The sequence below is a fragment of the Oncorhynchus kisutch genome, linkage group LG9, assembly GCF_002021735.2.
Source record: "Oncorhynchus kisutch isolate 150728-3 linkage group LG9, Okis_V2, whole genome shotgun sequence".
NCBI classification, from domain to species: Eukaryota; Metazoa; Chordata; class Actinopteri; order Salmoniformes; family Salmonidae; genus Oncorhynchus; species Oncorhynchus kisutch.
Window position 1 is genome coordinate 7,564,270 of NC_034182.2, and position 19,534 is coordinate 7,583,803.

Sequence of the window (19,534 nt, forward strand, 5' to 3'; positions counted from 1 at the left end):
CAGCTCGGCATTCAACACCATAGTACCCTCCAAGCTCGTCATCAAGCTCGAGACCCTGGGTCTCGACCCCGCCCTGTGCAACTGGGTACTGGACTTCCTGACGGGCCGCCCCCAGGTGGTGAGGGTAGGCAACAACATCTCCTCCCCGCTGATCCTCAACACTGGGGCCCCACAAGGGTGCGTTCTGAGCCCTCTCCTGTACTCCCTGTTCACCCACGACTGCGTGGCCACGCACGCCTCCAACTCAATCATCAAGTTTGCGGACGACACAACAGTGGTAGGCTTGATTACCAACAACGACGAGACGGCCTACAGGGAGGAGGTGAGGGCCCTCGGAGTGTGGTGTCAGGAAAATAACCTCACACTCAACGTCAACAAAACTAAGGAGATGATTGTGGACTTCAGGAAACAGCAGAGGGAACACCCCCCCATCCACATCGATGGAACAGTAGTGGAGAGGGTAGCAAGTTTTAAGTTCCTCGGCATACACATCAGACAAACTGAATTGGTCCACTCACACAGACAGCATCGTGAAGAAGGCGCAGCAGCGCCTCTTCAGCCTCAGGAGGCTGAAGAAATTCGGCTTGTCACCAAAAGCACTCACAAACTTCTACAGATGCACAATCGAGAGCATCCTGGCGGGCTGTATCACCGCCTGGTATGGCAACTGCACCGCCCTCAACCGTAAGGCTCTCCAGAGGGTAGTGAGGTCTGCACAACGCATCACCGGGGGCAAACTACCTGCCCTCCAGGACACCTACACCACCCGATGCTACAGGAAGGCCATAAAGATCATCAAGGACATCAACCACCCGAGCCACTGCCTGTTCACCCCGCTGTCATCCAGAAGGCGAGGTCAGTACAGGTGCATCAAAGCTGGGACCGAGAGACTGAAAAACAGCTTCTATCTCAAGGCCATCAGACTGTTAAACAGCCACCACTAACATTGAGTGGCTACTGCCAACACACTGTCAATGCCACTGACTCTACTCCAGACACTTTAATCATGGGAATTGACGGGAAATGATGTAAATATATCGCTAGCCACTTTAAACAATGCTACCTTATATAATGTTACTTACCCTACATTATTCATCTCATATGCATACGTAGATACTGTACTCTATATCATCGACTGCATCCTTATGTAATACATGTATCACTAGCCACTTTAACTATGCCACTTGGTTTACATACTCATCTCATATGTATATACTGTACTCGATATCATCTACTGTATCTTGCCTATGCTGCTCTGTACCATCACTCATTCATATATCCTTATGTACATATTCTTTATCCCCTTACACTCTGTATAAGACAGTAGTTTTTTTTGGGAATTGTTAGTTAGATTACTTGTTCGTTATTACTGCATTGTCGGAACTAGAAGCACAAGCATTTCGCTACACTCGCAATAACATCTGCTAACCATGTGTATGTGACAAATACATTTGATTTGATTTGATTTTAAAATAAATTAAATGTTAGCAGGCAATATTAACTAAATATTCAGGTTTAAAAACATATACTTGTGTATTGATTTTAAGAAAGGCATTGATGTTTATGGTTAGGTACACGTTGGAGCAACGAGTCTTTTTTTGCGAATGCGCAACAATCGCTGTCCAAAAATACAGATTTCCGATTATTATGAAAACTTGAAATCGGCCGTAGTTAAATCGGCCATTCCGATTAATCAGTCGACCTCTAATAAAAATGCTGGTCAGGCCCAGTTGCATATTATTTTTTCTACCATGGCTAGAAGAGGAGATCTCAGTGACTTTGAAAGAGGGGTGATTGTTGGGGCACGTTTGGCAGGAGCTTCACTGACGAAGACTGCTCAACTTACTGATGTTTCACGATATGCCAAGGCCCTCTCAATCATCAGATCTCAACCCAATTTAACACTTACAGGAGATTCTGGAGTGGCGCCTGAGGCAGTGTTTTCCACCACCACCAAATTATGGAATTTCTTGTGGAAAAATGGTTTCGCATCCCTATAATAGAGTTCCAGACGCTTGTAGAATCCCTGCCAAGGTGCACTGAAGCTGTTCTGGCGGGTCAACGCCCTATTAAGACACTATGTTGGAGTTTCCTTTATTTTGCCAGGTACCTGAAATTAATCTTTACACAGAGTTAAACTCTCAATCGCCATTTATTTTGCTCTAATCTACTGAACAATTGATATTACATAGCCTCCTGTTCATACATCTCAGTGCTAGTAAGGTTAAACCTATCAGCAGTGGTTATAGTACACCTTTCATTGGTATAGTTGTAACACCCTCTTTTGGGAAGCATGCCTGTGCACTTTGTCAAATCCCCTCCAAGGACTACCAGGGCACAACTCAGACTATTGCACGAAGGCACCATCCCATGTGACACCAGAGCTACAGGGTGAAGTAGTAAAGACATGGAAGACAACACAAGAGATGTTTCATCCTGTCTTAGCACTAGCACAATAGGACACTAGACCCTTGTAGTCTAAGTAAATACAATTTTAAAAAGCCTCTTCTTTAAACATTTTATTTAGGAACCATTTAATCAAACTGTTCTTATTTAATTGACATTACATTAATACTTGCTTTATTTTCCTAATAATAGTGACAGAAAAAGGCCATTAAATATAAAAAAATATGAATGCGTGTCATTTCATTTAGCTTCCTGTAATGTATGACAATCTGAGTCTGAGGTTAAAGGGGGATGAACATGGAACCCACTACCCTGGCGTTGTAAGCACCATGCTCTACCAGCTGAGCCATATGGAACCATTTAGCCTCGCTTTCAATTCTCCTCATTATGAATAACGACTGAACGAGATGTGTTTTAGAGGCATGCTTTGGGTGACTGCCTTGTATACATGTTTGTGTGTGTTGGAACGTGGGAAGTGTTTGTACTTTCACACTGTCGAAACAGTACAAAGCTATAGGTCACTCACTGTTTTAGACTGTTGAAACAGTCTAACAAGGTCTTGTGTCTGGAAGTAGCCAAGACTGGCAAGGAAGCTAGTCAACTTTTTTCACAGATTACAGTGCCTTGAGAAAGTATTCAAACCCCTCGACTTATTCCACATTTTGTTGTGTTACAGCCTGAATTCAAAATTAATTAAATCTCTCACCCATCTACACACAATACCCCATAACGACAAAGTGAAAACATGTTTTTAGAAAAATGTAGCTAATTTATTGAAAATTAAAACACAGAAATCTAATTTATATAAGTATTCACACCCGAGTAAATACTTTGTAGAAGCACCTTCGGCTGCGATTACAGCTGTCAGTCTTTCGGGGTAAGTTTCTAAGAGCTTAGCCAACTGGAATGTACAATATCTGCCCATTATTCTTCGTAAAATTCTTCAAGCTCTGTCAAGTTGATTGTTGATCATTTCTAGACAGCCACTTTCAAGTCTTGCCATAGATTTTCAAGCCTATTTAAGCCAAAACTGTAACTAAGCCTCTCAGGAACATTCAATGTCATCTTGGTAAGAACCCGTGTAGATTTGGCATTGTGTTTTAGGTTATTGTTCTGATGAAAGGTGAAGTGTCTTATGGAAAGGTTTTTGCCTGCGCTTATAGCTATATTCTGTTTATTTTTAACCTAAAACACTGCATAGTTCTTGCCGATGACAAGTATACCCATAACATGATGCAGCCACCACCATGTTTGAAAATATGAAGAGTAGTACTCTGATGTGCTGTGTTGGATTGGCCCAAAACATAACTTTTTGTACTGAATACAAAGCGTTACATTTGTTTGCCACTTCACTTTAGTGCCTTATTGCAAACAGGATGCATGTACAGGCTTCCTTTGTTTCACTCGGTCATTTAGGTTAGTATTTTTGAGTAACTACAATGTTGATCCATCCTCAGTTCTCTCATACCACAGCCATTAAACTCTGTTTTAAAACCCCCATTAGTCCCACGGTGAAATCCCAGAGCAGTTTCGTTCCTCTTCGGCAACTGAGTTAGACAGGATGCCTGTATCTTTCTAATGACCAGTAGAGCGGTGAGTGGGTAAAAATCAATGGGGAAGCCAAGCCAGAAAAAAAGCCATATTACAACCTGTGATGTGATAATTTAGTGCATGTACAGTTGAAGTCGGAAGTCATTCAAATGAGTTTTTCAACCACTCCACAAATTTCTTGTTAACAAACTATAGTTTTGGCAAGTCGGTTAGGACATCTACTTTGTGCATGACACAACAATTGTTTACAGACAGATTATTTCACTGTATCACAATTCCAGTCAGAAGTTTACATACACTAAATTGACTGTGCCTTTAAACAAATGGGAAAATTCCAGAAATGTATGTCATGGCTTTAGAAGCTTCTGATTGACTCAAATTATGTCAATTAGCCTATTGGAGGTGTACCTGTGGATGTATTTCAAGGCCTACCTTCAAACTCTGTGCCTCTTTGCCTGACATCATGGGAAAATCTAAAGAAATCCGCCAAGACTTCAGAAAAAGTCTGGTTCATCCTTAGGAGCAATTTCCAAATGCCTGAAGGTACCAGGTTCATGTGCATAAAAAAATAGTACGCAAGTATAAACACCATGGGACCACGCAGCCGGCAACAGCTCAGGAAGGAGACGCGTTCTGTCTCCTAGAGATTAACTTATTTTGGTGTGAAAAGAGCAAATAAATCCCAGAACAACAGCAAAGGACCTTGTGAAGATGCTGGAGGAAACAGACAAAAAAGTATCTATATCCACATTAAAACAAGTCCTATATCAACATGACCTGAAAGGTCGCTCAGCAAGGAAGAAGCCTCTGCTCCAAAACCACCATAAAAAAGCCAAACTACGGCTTGCAACTGCACATGGGGACAAATGGCAGCATCATGTTGTGAGGGTGCTTTGCTGCAGGAGGGACTGGTGCACTTCACAAAATAGATGGCATCATGAGGTAGGAAAATTTGGTGGATATATTGAAGCAACATCACAAGACATCAAGTTAAAGCTTGGTCGCAAATGAGTCTTCCAAATGGACAATGACCCCAAGCATACTTCCAAAATTGTGACAATATGGCTTAAGGACTACAAAGTCAAGGTATTGGAGTGGCCATCACAAAACCCTGACCTCAATCCTATAGAATATCTGTGGGCAGAACTGAAAAAGCGTGTGCGAGCAAGGAGGCCTACAAACCCAAATGTTACACCAGCTGTCAGGAGGATTGGGCCAAAATTAACCCAACTTATTGTGGGAAGCTTGTGGAAGGCTACACGAAATGTTTGAACCAAGTTAAACAATTTAAAGGCAATGCTACCAAACACTAATTGAGTGTATGTAAACTTCTGACCCACTGGGAATGTGATGAAAGAAATAAAAGCTGAAATAAATCACTATTATTATTCTGACATTTCACATTCTTAAAATAAAGTGGTGATCCTAACTGACCTAAGACAGGGAACTTTTGCTAGGATTAAATGTATTTGGCTACGGTGTATGTAAACGTCCGACTTCAACTGTACATGTAGGGTTTGTAAATAAGAATCAACTTGCTTAGTTAAGAAAAAAATAAACATATTAATCTTCTATCCTCGCAGGCCAGGGGCACAATGTATGAATTTATGGTTGGATCTGAATCGCCTTTATAATTATTGGCCAGTACGGAGAATAAACTAAAACCACAAGTCCAAATCCCTATCCATGGCTAATTTAGGAAAAGGGACACTTTTAGCTAGCTAGCCACTGGAGGACAACAAGACAACTAGCTGCACAATGAGTTTTGGTCAATGACGTATGCTCTCTATGTGATTGGAGTGAAGCCAAATCCAAACTGGCTTCCCTTTTTTTGGTGCACCAGGACCATTCACAGTTGAGCTCACTCAGTTTAGCTCAACTCTGATTGGCTATTATTGTTATTGATTTACATCATCAAGGGAGGCCAAATGCTCGCTGGCTTCCCTTTTATTCAATGCGGCAACAATGTCATACTCTTTTGGACCCGACAGTATCAGATAGATGGCCTACACATACAAAGACAGAGGGGCACTGTTTTGCTCGCTCAGATGCTTTCTCTGGTGAGATAGCCTCTTACGAATAGAAGAAAAAATTATTTTGTGTCCCTGTGCATAATTTCTTGGTACATTTTTTGGTCAAGCCTGGCTTCCCTTGGTGTCCATGAATACACACCACCTGGTGTAGTGATACTCCATCAAAAGCCTAATTAATAACTTCACTATGCTGAAAGGAAATCAGCATCTGCTTCTTCCCCCCCCCCTTCCTGTATGGTCCTTCTTTTCGAAGCATTGGAAAACGTCCCAGGTCTTTGTACTCGATTGAGGGACCATACAGATAATTGTATGTGTGGTAGACGGGGTAGTCACACAAAAAAATATAGAATGTTAACCACTATTATTATTGAAAAAGTCAAGGGGGAAAAGATCATACTTTCTGAAGGAACTGTACATACAATTTTTGTTATTAGGCCTACATGTGACAACAGAAAATAATGTCAATGTACTATGACGATGAACACACCCTGAAAGCACCGAATGGGCTTGAGTTACCACCTTATTAATATGCAGCATGCAGTAGGATGCATTGATCAGTTGATTGACAGGTGTATGACTGTAGAACAATAATCTTTCCTCTAGTGTGGATGGTCACCAACGTTTTATACAGTGCTTTAGGAAAGTATTCAGACTCCTTGAATTTTTCCACATTTTGTTACGTTACAGGCTTTTTCTAAAATTGACACAAAAAAAAATCTGCAATCTACACACATAACACCCCATAATGACAAAGCAAGTCCAGACATGTTTAGCAAATCTATTACAAATAAAAAACAGAAATACCTTTACAAAAGTATTCAGACCACTTGCTATGAGACTCTAAATTGAGCTCAGGTGCATCCTCTTTCCATTGATCATCCCTGAGATGTTTCTACAACTTGATTGGAGTCCACCTATGGTAAATTCAATTGATTGGATATAGTTTGGAAAGGCACACACCTGTCTATATAAGCTCCCAGAGTTGACAGTGCATGTCAGAGCAAAAACAAGGCCATGAGGTTGAGGGAACTGTCCACAGATCTGGGTGCCAAAAAATGTCTGCTGAATTGAAGGTCCACAAGAACACAGTACTCTCCGTCATTCTTCAATGGAAGAAGTTTGGAACCACCAAGACTCTTCCTAGAGCTGGCCTCCTGGCCAAACTGAGCAATCAGTAGAGAAGGGCCTTGGTCAGTGAGGTGACCAAGAACCAGAGGGTCACTGACAGAGCTCTAGAGTTCCTCTATGGAGATGGGAGAACCTTCCAGAAGACAACCATCTCTGCAGCACTCTACCAAGCAGGCCTTTATGGTAGATTTACTGAGGAGTGGCATCCGTCTGGCCAAAGGCACGTGACAGCCTGCTTGGAGTTTGCCAAAAGACACCTAAAGACCCTCAGACCATGAGAAACAAGATTCTCTGGTCTGATGAAACCAAGATTGAACTCCTTCGCCTGAATGCCAAGCATCACGTCTGGAAGAAACCTGGCACCATCCCTACGGTGAAGCATGGTGGTGGCAGCATCATGTGGTGTGGATATTCAACATTGGCAGGGACTGGGAGGCTAGTCAGAATCGAGGGAAAGATGAACGAAGCAAAGTACAGAGAGATCGTTGATGAAAACCTGCTCAAGAGCACTCAGGACCTCAGACTGGGTTGAAGGTTCACCTTCCAACAGGACAACGACCCTAAGCACACAGCCAAGACAAAGCAGGAGTGGCTTCGGGACAAGTCTCTGAATGTCCTGGAGTGGCCCAGCCAGATGCCAGACTTGAACCAGATCAAACATCTCCGGAGACAACTGAAAATATCTATGCATTGATGCTCCCCATCCAACCTGACAGGGCTTGAGAGTATCTACAGCGAAGACTGGGAGAAACTCCCCAAATACAGGTGTGCATGGCCCTTAACTCTGACACAACTAACGTTATCGCAACAGAACTAGTAGGCCTAGCTAATGTTAGCGAATGTGAATTAATTAAATATGACATATGGCTTACTTGACTTTTATGCTCTAAATTGACTCCTTTATGCTCTAAATTGACTCCTTAAAATAATTTAATCTGGCAATAGTCACCCACAGAGGTTGCCAATGCTGCACTGCAGTAAAGCAGAAGAAGTCAAATGTATCACTTCCGTTGTTTAGCTGTGCCCATAGCAATGTTTGAAAATGAGGTGGATAGTTGCAACCCCCTCCTTTGGGAAGCATGCCTATGCACCTTGTTTCAAGTCCTCTCCCAGGACAACCACGGCAAATCTCTCCCTTTTGAAACAAAGGCAATATCCCATCTCGGACACAAGTTACTGGATGAAGTAGTAAAGACATGGAAAGCAATGCGAGGACTTACCACTAGCACAATGGGAGACCACAACCACAGACTAAGTATTAAGTTCCCCTGATTCAAGCTACTTTAAAGGAGAAGTATATCATTCCTATAAATAGCATTGAGAGAAAGAGAGAATTCCTCATTGTCCCCTGTGAAAGAGAGTGGCTATGGCATTACATGTAAATACGGAAAATAAATGCCCTAGAAACCCTTTTCTATAAGCATTTTATTAAGGAATTATTTATTACAACGTTTTAGGGAGTGGGGATACATTTACTGCTTTGATTTTTCATAACAACAATGAGAGAGACTAGATATCATTGAGTATAAGGACATAAACAACCATTTGTGACATTCATATGACACTGCAGTCTCCTCCAAAGAATGCCCATCAACTATACTTTAAGGTTAAACTCAGTCAGTGTCATTGACAGGAGAGGTGATCAGAGAGGTAGAGTTTTCACCATCATTAAGACGGGCAGAAAAATGGATAGAGTTTATCAGTGGTGCAGCCAGTGAAAGAGTAGAGACCTGGCCTCCTCATCATAAAAGGAGACCTGACCTTCCACATAATCAACAAACACCACCTTCTGGGGCCTCCCTCTCAGGGAGAGCAGGACACTGGGTTTAGCAAGAGCCTCGTATTCTCCATTCTTCAGCCACAGAGCCCAGTATCCATTCTCAGCACTCAGTGTGATATCCCCCTTCCTGTTGATGGACTCTCTGGCCACTCCTAAATCCCACTTAGTCTTTCCTTTAACCATCACCGCATTGTCAAATCTACCTGAGGAGAAGCCCTCCTTTCCCAATACATAGACATCAAGATTGAACCTCTCTGGGTTGTCGGGGAGATCCTGTTTTGTATCTCCATGTTTCACTTGTTTTCTATCCTCAGCCATGATGAGGTAGGGATGTGTCAATCTTGTATCAGAATCCAGAGTCACATCCACTGCATACTGCTGAATCCTCTTCAGTTTGACTTCAGGCAGCTTCTCCATCTGTTTATTCAGTGTCTCCTCCAGTTGAGATACAGCTCTCATCACAGTCCCCACACACAGATGACTATTAACACTGATCTCAGACCAGTTATTGATGGGTGGAGGGGTGCACAGGGATGGGAAGCTCTGTAGGAGGTGGTCCTCAGTGTGTGAGAGCTGCTCCAGCTCAGTGCTTCTCCTCTGTAGCTCAGTGATTTCCTGCTCCAGTTCTTTAATGAGCCCTTCAGCCTGCCTCTATGTTGCTTTCAGCTTCTCCTCAATGAGCTCAGCCTGACTTCTCTCAATGGAGCGCACCAGAGCAGTGAAGACCTGTACACTGTCTGATCTCTCTCGCTCTGCCTCTCTCTTGCTGAGATCTACTGAGTGTTTGATTTCTTGAACATTCTTCAGTCTCTCCTGGATCATCTGCTGCACTTCTGCCTCAGTCGTCCTCAGCTGAGCCTTCCTCTCTCCACGCTCTTCCTCTAGAGGGACAGTGTCATGAGTCTTGTGGTCTGTCTCAGTGCAGAATTGACACGGTGAAAGCAAACCATACTATTATCTGAGGATAGCACCCCATCAAACAAAGACAGACAATCATAATTCAACCCGCCAGGCGCGACACGAAACTATATAATTCATGCCTTACCTTTGAAGATCTTCTTTTGTTGGCACTCAAATGTGTCCCATAAACATCACAACTGGTCCTTTTGTTCGATTATTTCCGTTGTTATATATCCAAAATGTAAATTTATTTGGCACGTTTGCTCCAGAAAAACACCGGTTCCAACTCGCGCAACATGACTACAAAATATCTCATAAGTTACCTGTATTCTTTGTCCAAACAACTTTCCTAATAGAACTTTAGGTATTCAATGTAAATAATCGATCAAATTTAAGACGGGATAAACTACGTTCAATACCGGAGGAAAACAAAGTGGAGCGTGCTTTTCAGGTCACAAACCTCTATCAAACAGTACAGTTCACTCGACCCTTGTTCTGAACAGGGCTACTTCTTCATTACACAAAGGAAAAACATCAACCAATTTCTAAAGACTTGACATCCAGTGGAAGCGATAGGAATTGCAAGCAACTGTCTTAGAATTCTAGATTCCCAATGAAAACCCATTGAAATGAGAGTGACATTTTTTTCCTGGATGGTTTGTCCACGGGGTTCCGCCTGCCAAATAAGTTCTGTTATACTCACAGACATCATTCAAACAGTTTTAGAAACTTCAGAGTAGAGGTCGACCGATTAATCGGAATGGCCGATAACTTGAAATCGGCCCTAATTTTTCATAACAAACGGAAATCGGTATTTTTGGACACCGATTTTGCCGATTTTCTTTTCTTTTTTCACACCTTTATTTAATCTTTATTTAACTATGCAAGTCAGTTAAGAACACATTCTTATTTTCAACGACAGCCTAGGAACGAACGGTGGGTTAACTGCCTTGTTCAGGGCCAGAAAGATAGATTTTCACCTTGTCAGCTCGGGGGATCCAGTCTTGCAACCTTACAGTTAACTAGTCCAACGCGATAACGACCTGCCTTGACACTGGCAATACTAAAGTGCCTATAAGAACATCCAATAGTCAAAGGTTAATGAAATACAAAATGGTATAGAGGGAAATAGTCCTATAATTCCTATAATAACTACAACCTAAAATTTCTTACCTGAGAATATTGAAGACTCATGTTAAAAGGAACCACCAACTTTCATATGTTCTCATGTTCTGAGCAAGGAACTTAAAAGTTAGCTTTCTTACATAGCACATATTGCACTTTTACTTTCTTTTCCAACACTTTGTTTTTGCATTATTTCAACCAAATTGAACACGTTTCATTATTTATTTGAGGCTAAATTGATTTTATTGATATTATTGTATTATATTAAGTTAAAATAAGTGTTCATTCAGTATTGTTGTAATTGTCATTATTACTACAACAAAAAGAAGAAATCGGACGATTAATCGGTATCTGATTTTTTGGTCCTCCAATAAATCGGTATTAGCATTGAAAAATCATAATCGGTCGACCTCTTCTTCAGAGTGTTTTCTATCCAAAACTACTAATAACATGCATATCCTAGCTTCTGGGCCTGAGTAGCAGGCAGTTTACTTTGGGCACGGTTTTCATCCGGACGTGAAAATACTGCCCCCTATCCCAAACAGGTTAACTAACTTGCCTAGTTAAAATAAATAATAATAATCAGATACCCTCCTGCTCATAGTACCTTATGATATGATGATATGATTTTTTTCCCTCTTCAGTTTAAAGGCTCACTAGTGAAGTTGAAGAGAAATGGCAACTAACATATGTCTTCCTTCCTATAAAGACCAGTTGTAGTGAGTAAACATTGACCCCAGACTATCAAAGCTAAGTTCCACGGAATCAAGACTTCCAGGGTGGCAGTTAGGCCTTGCTATGTACAACAAACGACTTTAAAAGAAGATAGTTGGAGAGAAAATGCACACCTAGAAAATAGGTTCACTCCAGACACATTCCAGACAGTCGTGGCATGCCATGGCACACCTATAGTAAAAGCCTTCTATAAATCGATCCTAATGCAATCAAAGCGGTAAAACACACAAGTCAGACGTCTTCAGGAAGAAAAAAAAACAGAGCTCTAGGAATGCTTAGGATACACACATTTCTACATTTACATTTTAGTCATTTAGCAAACGCTCTTATCCAGAGCGATCTACAGGAGCAATTACGGTTAAGTACCTTGCGCAAGGGCACGTCGACAGATTTTTCACCTAGTCGGGCTTGGGGATTCAAACCAGCCACCTTTCTAGTTACTGGCCCAACGTTCTTAACCACTAGGCTTCCTGCCGCACCTGATTTTTCTTCAAATGTCACTTAGGAAGGAGCACTCATCTAAGCTGACGTTCATTATGCGTGTGGTTCATTTATGTTGAAGTGTTATGAAAGCCGAGTGAAAGAGGGTCTCTGAACGCAGCTCGCTTGTGATAGCGTCACAATAATAGCGGTGTCTCGCAAAATATCTGCTTTTAATAAAAAGTAATGTCAGCCAGGGAAATTTCAAGCTCAGATGAAGGTCACATTTGGAAAAGGAATTTGCAGACTATGAATAGTTTGCAAAGGAACTATCCCCATCACACACACACACCACTGACCTGTAAGAGGGCGGCAGCCAGATAGACGGTCATGAAGATAGGCGTCAGGGTGGTGTGGCCGCTTTTCATCAGGTGGATGGTGTACAAGAAGATCAGGTGACCCGGGAGCACCAATAGGAGCAGCACCTGGGCCGAACGGTGATTGGCTCCTGAGAGAGAGGAAACGAGAGGAGTTGGAACTGTGCAACTGAGTCTAACAATAAACAGATGCTAAGACGGTTCCTAACCTGTGTGTCTGTCAGCCTAAATTATGGGGTAGTGACTTAACATAGTACCTTCTGCAGCACCTACTGTACAATTTATGTATTAAAATCACAGCGAGAGGGATGAGAAATCCGTTTAAAACAGATCACATTTCCAGTTTGAGTATAGGTTAGGCGCTTTACCTGTGCCATAGAAGGTGCGGCAGGGGTAGTAGCAGCCTTTGGCTTCCTCTGGTACCTCCCCAGGAGCACTGTGGAAATGGAGGTGAGTGGAGATACGGCTAGACTGGATGGCTACCAGGTTCCCCCCAATACCTGGAGAACAGACAGAACAGGCAGGCTTAGGGCTGGAGCTGACTGGAGGCAGCTGAGTATAGAGCAGAAGCGAGGGTGAGAGAAATGCGAGGACCCAGATTTGTATCCTTCCCTAAACAGTTGATGCCTTCCAGACACAGATCTGAGGTAACGCAACCTCTCCCTCCAAAGAGCAGGGATGTACTGTAGTTTCTGTCATATTACATCCTTCTAGATCCATTAGGACAGAGGGAAGGGTGTGATGCATCGCCACTGTCGGAGACTGTCGGAGACATAATTATGTCGGAGAAAAAAAAAATTAAGACTGACAGCGTGCCCCATCTAATACTGCTCAGCTTCGTCATATAGATTGTAATTTGTATCAAGCAGAGGAACATTGCTCATGAGAACAGCAGGACAAGGCAATTTATATTCACACACACAGGTGACTCAGAGTAGTCTAGCCACGCAGCACGGCTCATGTAGAAACACTCACAGCTTCCAGGTGGGCAGACCAGACAACCACTCCAACCCAAAATAGTGTATGAGAGACAACACTGACAGAAAGTAGAGGAGAGAGGATGTGGTCAGTGAGAAAGAAAGGGAGTTTGGGCATTCCAAAGAGTACCCAAAGAGGCACAGTACCAAAAGGATTGTGTTTTGGAGAGGGGTATATTTTGTGGTAGCTGGGCTCATCTCCCTTCCTGTGCTTGTTAACCTAATCAGGCAGGCCTAAATGAGAACAGACACCCCTGCTGCCCAGAGATTATGGCAACTTAATCCAATCTTTGCTGCCTCTCCACTGACATTTACCTACTCCGTGGTGCGGCTAAATAGAATGCCCTGCCCCCCCTCATACTCCTCCCTGCCTAATCCCCCCCCCCCCCCCCCCCCTTCTCATTCCGCAACATCCCTCACTTTCACTGCACTTCTCTACCATCTCCAGTCCACCACTCAATCCCTCTCATCCAGAGGTCTGGGGAGTATAATGGTTTCACCTCAGCAGGGGGGCTAGCTGCTGTAATTTGGGTCACTGGGTCTGACAGAGGGAGAGGGGGGGTGGGGTGAGGGTAGACCACAGGGGGGTCCCGTCTCCCACTATATCCCGCCTCATCGGAGTACCTCTGGGACAACAGACTGTCTGCATGCCTCTCCTCGTCTCCCTATTTTCATTTCTCCCATTCCAGTCTCCTTTCTCTCTCCCATTCCCCCAATTCCTCTCCTTTACCAGCTTCACTCATCTCCTCTTATATGCTGTGTCTAGTTTTGAAGAGAGGAACTGTACACGTTCAGAGTGAAAAGCTCAGCCTAGTCATCTCCTCCCTATACGATAGTAACCACCTCTATGTGTTGTAAATCACAGATAGTTACAGGGTTGGTGAGGAAACCTCCCTTTTCCAGCCCCAGTCATTTGTCTGTGTGGTCCACACACACACACACACACACACACACACTTCCCAGATCACCTAGCCATTTCCTGATTTGTAGACATCTCAGCAGTAACATAGATTAGAGGCACACAGTCTCCTTCAATTGAGTTAAATGTCTCTCATTAACAATGTTTAATTAAAAGCTGATCTCCGGTTGTCGAAATGCCAGCAACAGCCTTGGCAACGGTCCCCCGGTAAGGATGGGAGGAGGTTGACAGTAGCAGTGATACAGAGACAGACGTTTGTGTTTAGTCCATTAAGCACTATTTTTCTAACTACGAAGTTTGAATGTAAATTCATTAAAATTGGTGCACATTGTAAGCCACATTGTAAACCCACACAGTGTGTCTAATCAGTCAGTGATGTTGCGTCTCACCATTAATGACAGGGGTGTACACCACGATGCCAGCCAGGTTCGGGTCAGACACGGTTTTGTCCAAGATGAGTCCTCCGATACTGCAGAGCACAGAACATTCACACTAAAAATGTGGTATTATTTTCATCATGTGAATGTACAATTGTCTGTTGCTATTTCTCTATGACAGTGAGTGAGTGCATCCACACACCTGCTGATAACCATGGCAGTGATGACAGGCTCCCAGCCGGAGTAGAGCAGGGTGCGGCTGGCCGGGTGTTTGGATGAGATCACCATCCACACTGGAGTCAGAGACAGGAAGAAGGCACACACCAGGGACGACACGTACGGGTGAGAGTCTACACACAGAGACAAACAGAGCGAGAGAACGACAAATCAAATTGTATTTATCACGTGCCGAAAACAACTGGTTCAGACTTTACAGTGAAAAGCTTGCTAAAGAACCTTTCCCAATGACGCAGAATGTTAAACACAAAATGAATAAAATACCTGGGATAAGATCAAAATTGGGGAGAAAAAAATATTTAAAAAATAAATAAAATAAAAAAATATTAAAAAAATAAATAACACACAAGCATATATACAGGGAGTAGCAGTACCAAATAAATGTGCAAAGGTAGATATGTACATTAAAGGAGACAGAGAAACAGAGAAAGAGAGAGAAACAGGAAAATTGAGAATTCAAAACAGATGTAATCCCCAGAGTGAACATTCTGGTGAGAGTTACAACAACAAAACAACAAACACCATTTATCAGCTTCAGCTGCATGAGGATTGACAGAACAGGGGGGAACATACTGTCCCTCCTCTCCCCAGGAAAGACAGCGTGACACAGAGCAGGGAGCAAGAAAACAACAGAGATTCATAACAAACCAAAGAAGTGCTGTATTTGTGACTCAGTACAGTAGCTACAGAACAGGACATATCTAACACATCACTCACTATCAAGACACTCTCCTTGGAGGGGTCTACTTTATACAGAAATTTGCATGCGCACACACACTTCCTCTTTGGCCAAACTCTAATGATTATTACAGCACTAAATCAGAGTGATGTTGGAGAATAGAGAAGGGGAAAACACCTGCTTAGTGCCTAGTAGTGAGATATGTAACTCCATCATCCCCTTCTCCTTACCAGATGTTTGTCTCACCATGATCCCATTCCACACACTTAATGGCCCTCATCATTAACCCCCTGAAGACATAGATATAAAACCCAGAGAAGGGAGCTCTATGTAGTCACAGTGGGTAGAATTGGGTAATAGTCCCAGTCATGATGACACAGGTATAACGACCAGTCCCTGGGTTTAAGCTTGACTCTGGGTGTCACTGTGGTTCACTATTCCCTTGCCACGTTTCAGCTTTAGGTCTTAAAATAAATGTTTGCAGTAGTCAACGTGGCACGTGGCCTTGGGAAAATATACAGTCTCCTGGATATCTCTGTGCACCATCAGGCTAAAATGACTAACTTTAACTGTGAGTAAACTGCACATTAGTCCAATTAGGCAGAACACTGCGGACGGGACGGACACGGCTGGCCCTTACAACAGAGACACTGTCCTCTGCGGCAACATCCCAAATGGCACCCTATTCTCTACGTAGGTCACTACTTTTGACCAGGGCCCATAGGGAATAGAGTTTGGAACACAACCTGTCCTACACCACCAGGCAAGGCCAGACAGATTTACTGAGCTGGTATGAACTCTTCTATTAAATTATCTCAGAGGTTTTACTGTAGCCTTTCATAGATTTTGAGTCTCTGGTCTGGTGATGAATGCTTGTTTCATAGGGCTCAGACACGTCAAGGTTAGTAAAATACAGTTTCCAAAGGAAACGCTTGCTGGTCCACTCTGTGTTGAGTAATGTAACGCGAGGAAGCGTGTGTGAGGCTGGGCATGGCACATATTAAATATGGACTATGAAGTGTGAGAAGGAGAGAGGGAGAAGAGAGAAAGAAAGATAGTCTGTTCTGATGAATTACCAGTAAAGACAAAAAATAACAGCATAAGAGTGCCATCTAGTGGTTGAAAGATGCAGCCTGATTCCAAACGGACCATTTCTTTACACTGTTGGACAGATTTACTGAGCATTTTCACCTTTTTTCAAGGGGAAATAAAACACAAACAGAGGAAGGATGAATGAATTATGAAGTCAATATAGAGGGTAAAACAATTTGTTGACTGGTTTTGTATCTTATTTCCATCTGGAAGTATCTAGTCCAAACCCTCCTCCTCTCACCCAGGCAGTTGTAGAGTCCCTGGCTGATCCAGGCTAGGATGGCCAGGGTGATGAGGTCACCGAAGCTGGCGGCGATGGGTGTAGCCACGTTGTCGGGGTTGATGCCCGTCTTCTTGGAGCCCACGATCACCCCCACCATGATGAAGCCTGGGGGTTCAGACGGTACAGAGGTCAGGGCGACATGCCTGCACATACCTCAACCTTCCATGTGTGTGTTTGCTACTAATATATAGCACGAGACCCATCAGCAGTAGGTGATAATGTGTGGGGCTTTGACTGACTGTATCTGCGCCTATTCCATATCAGAGTACACGTGTGTGTCCTTGTCTGTGTGTGTGTGTCTGTACCCTGCAGCATAGAGGCTATGAAGGCAGTGGCCACGCTGGCAGAGCAGAGCAGCACGGCATGACTCATCTGGAACTTCCCCTCTGGGATCCAACCCAGAACCACTGCCGCCACTGCTGCCAGGAAGCCAACTACTGTAGCCTGTACCTAGAAAGGGAAAGCGTGGGGGGGGGGGGGCAGAGCGAGAGAGGATGAAAAAGGGAGAAGGAATATAGGGAATGAGAGAAAGGGAGAGGTGTGAGGGCAGTGTTAACAGGAATAACATAAACCTGTTTTTCTAACAATGTTCTCCTGTTATATGATACACTATCAACATTGAAGACAAGTCCTCAAGGGGCCAATAAACACTGTGCTTGAACACTATCAGTCCCTCAGTCAATAATTACCACAAGTACTAACCAGAAGTACACATACTACGCAGATAGGGAGATAAGGGCACAAATCGCCAATGTTCCCTCTAAGATGAACAGAGGCGCGCAGCTCCCCGGGCACGAATATTAGCTTATAGGGAAGCATGAGATTGCTCTAGAAAGTTGAGTGAAGTTCAGTGTTCATCAAGGCATTCCTAGTCGATCGCCAAAGATTTCTGTAAAAAATAACAATGATAAAGCCTTGTGTTCCTAATTTTATAAATGTTTCGTCTCGGGCTGTTTGGCGGTAGGTGCACCTGATTCAGCTGCCTTGCGCGCCAGGTAGGTGAACTGTTGCCATTTTGAACCAATTCATGTGTCTGGTGGGCCCAGAGAGCAAATCAAGTGCACTATATGCCTACTGCTGGCCAATCGGTTTGCTCAAATTACCGTGTCTGCAATAACATAGCAGGCATAAAAGAAAGCTACAGCAAAGTTGATACTATGATATTTCAAAATGTTTAAAACCATAACTAGAGCGAGACTGTTAACGAATACAGCAAAGAGCTGCTGTTTTTATGAGTGAGTTCATGTTTAAGTTCTTTCTCAGCGCTGTCAACACTTTTATAAGCCATAAAATGTGCGTTCTTCCTATTTCCACTCAGCGCTACAACAAGCACTGCAGCAGTAATGAATGAGTAGGAAAGTGTATCTATAGGTTTGCATTGTTATTATTGTTAGCGGCTTGGGTCTTTTTTAATATCCAGGAATATTTCACTTTCTCTGTTCATAGGAGTAACAACATGAATGTGTGCATGTGGCACAACTCGAGTTTTGCTGTCAGCTGGAAGACGTTCTCCTTTTTGGTCAGTATCAGTGGAGGAAAGGGAAAGCGGAGGGATGTTTGGCCCGAACAACAATGCATTAGCAGGGCAATTCAAGTAAAGCCAATATGCGGTGATAATGTATTGGGCCTATAGCTTACTGCACAAACCTCCTTGCTACAGTACTATTTTTAATTGGTTCATGTTGCATAGGCTTACCATTTTTTTATGTCATGTTGAGAAGAAGCTCTCAGTTTGCATTTGGAATTGTTTTGTCTTAAAGGGGAAGTGTTGTATTTTGAGACAGGCTTGAATTAGCTAAGTAGCCAACAGGCAGAGGGTAGCATCATTTGTCTGATTCTCTGTAATAAATGGTATGGGAATAATAATACATTTTAATTTGTAAAGTGGTTTCTTGCGTCAAACACCACAACATTTTCAGTCACCTCCTTGTCTGAAGGACAAGTGGATAAACAGCTTAATGTCAAGCCCTGCATGTCTTTTCAAAAGTCTCAAGGAATGTAGGCCTATGCTGAACACCACACATTGCCTGCTACTGCAGGCTGAATGATAGAGCAGCTATTTCCATGCTAAATTTTATGGGATGCATTTTCTCCATTGTTTTTTATGGTAAGCCACTCTAAAGCGGGTACAGCCTCAGGTGTTTACAGTAAACACGCGCTTGAAGTTGCACTACATTTTCACAACGTTCAAGTTTGAGCTGAAATTTGCTCTGTAGAAAGAAGAAAAAAAATTTGGGGAATATTGCTGCTCGCTATGAAGCTGACCGTGTGTGTGTGTGTGTTTACCTGTTTTAGTGCCAGGTTTCCTATGATCAGATTCCACTTCTCTATGGGAGAGTCCATCTTCCCCACATTCACCTGCACAGTGAGACCACAACCAGCTAGTCAACTCATTCAATATTCACTTTAATCTCACACTCAAATAGCCTGCCCAAAAAACAGATGAATAACTACTTTGAACAGTATGCAAGAACCGCTAATCAGATTACTAACTAATATGATTAAACTAAACACA

The 19,534-nt window shown here is 43.0% G+C and overlaps 2 protein-coding genes across 4 annotated transcripts in view; both read right to left on the minus strand.

The window, feature by feature from the left end:
- The window catches only part of LOC109896712 (solute carrier family 41 member 2), a 36,379-nt gene that overhangs the window by 12,815 nt on the left and 4,030 nt on the right, over positions 1–19,534 (minus strand). For 2 of the 3 annotated variants that reach the window (XM_020491030.2, XM_031831718.1), the window contains exons 4-10: positions 19,306–19,377; positions 17,325–17,469; positions 16,978–17,124; positions 14,931–15,078; positions 14,741–14,820; positions 12,824–12,955; positions 12,438–12,586 (exon numbers count right to left, since the gene is read on the minus strand). In XM_020491030.2, the coding sequence (XP_020346619.2) occupies positions 12,438–12,586; positions 12,824–12,955; positions 14,741–14,820; positions 14,931–15,078; positions 16,978–17,124; positions 17,325–17,469; positions 19,306–19,377 (873 nt within the window). Of the gene's footprint in view, positions 1–9,626; positions 9,780–12,437; positions 12,587–12,823; positions 12,956–14,740; positions 14,821–14,930; positions 15,079–16,977; positions 17,125–17,324; positions 17,470–19,305; positions 19,378–19,534 lie in introns of those variants that run through there. The other variant, XM_031831719.1, reaches the window with a different exon arrangement.
- Positions 8,808–9,379, minus strand: LOC109896714 (zinc-binding protein A33-like). The gene has a single exon (XM_020491031.2). It carries the CDS (start codon positions 9,355–9,357, stop codon positions 8,818–8,820), a length of 540 nt encoding a protein of 179 aa, XP_020346620.1. The 5' UTR covers positions 9,358–9,379; the 3' UTR covers positions 8,808–8,817.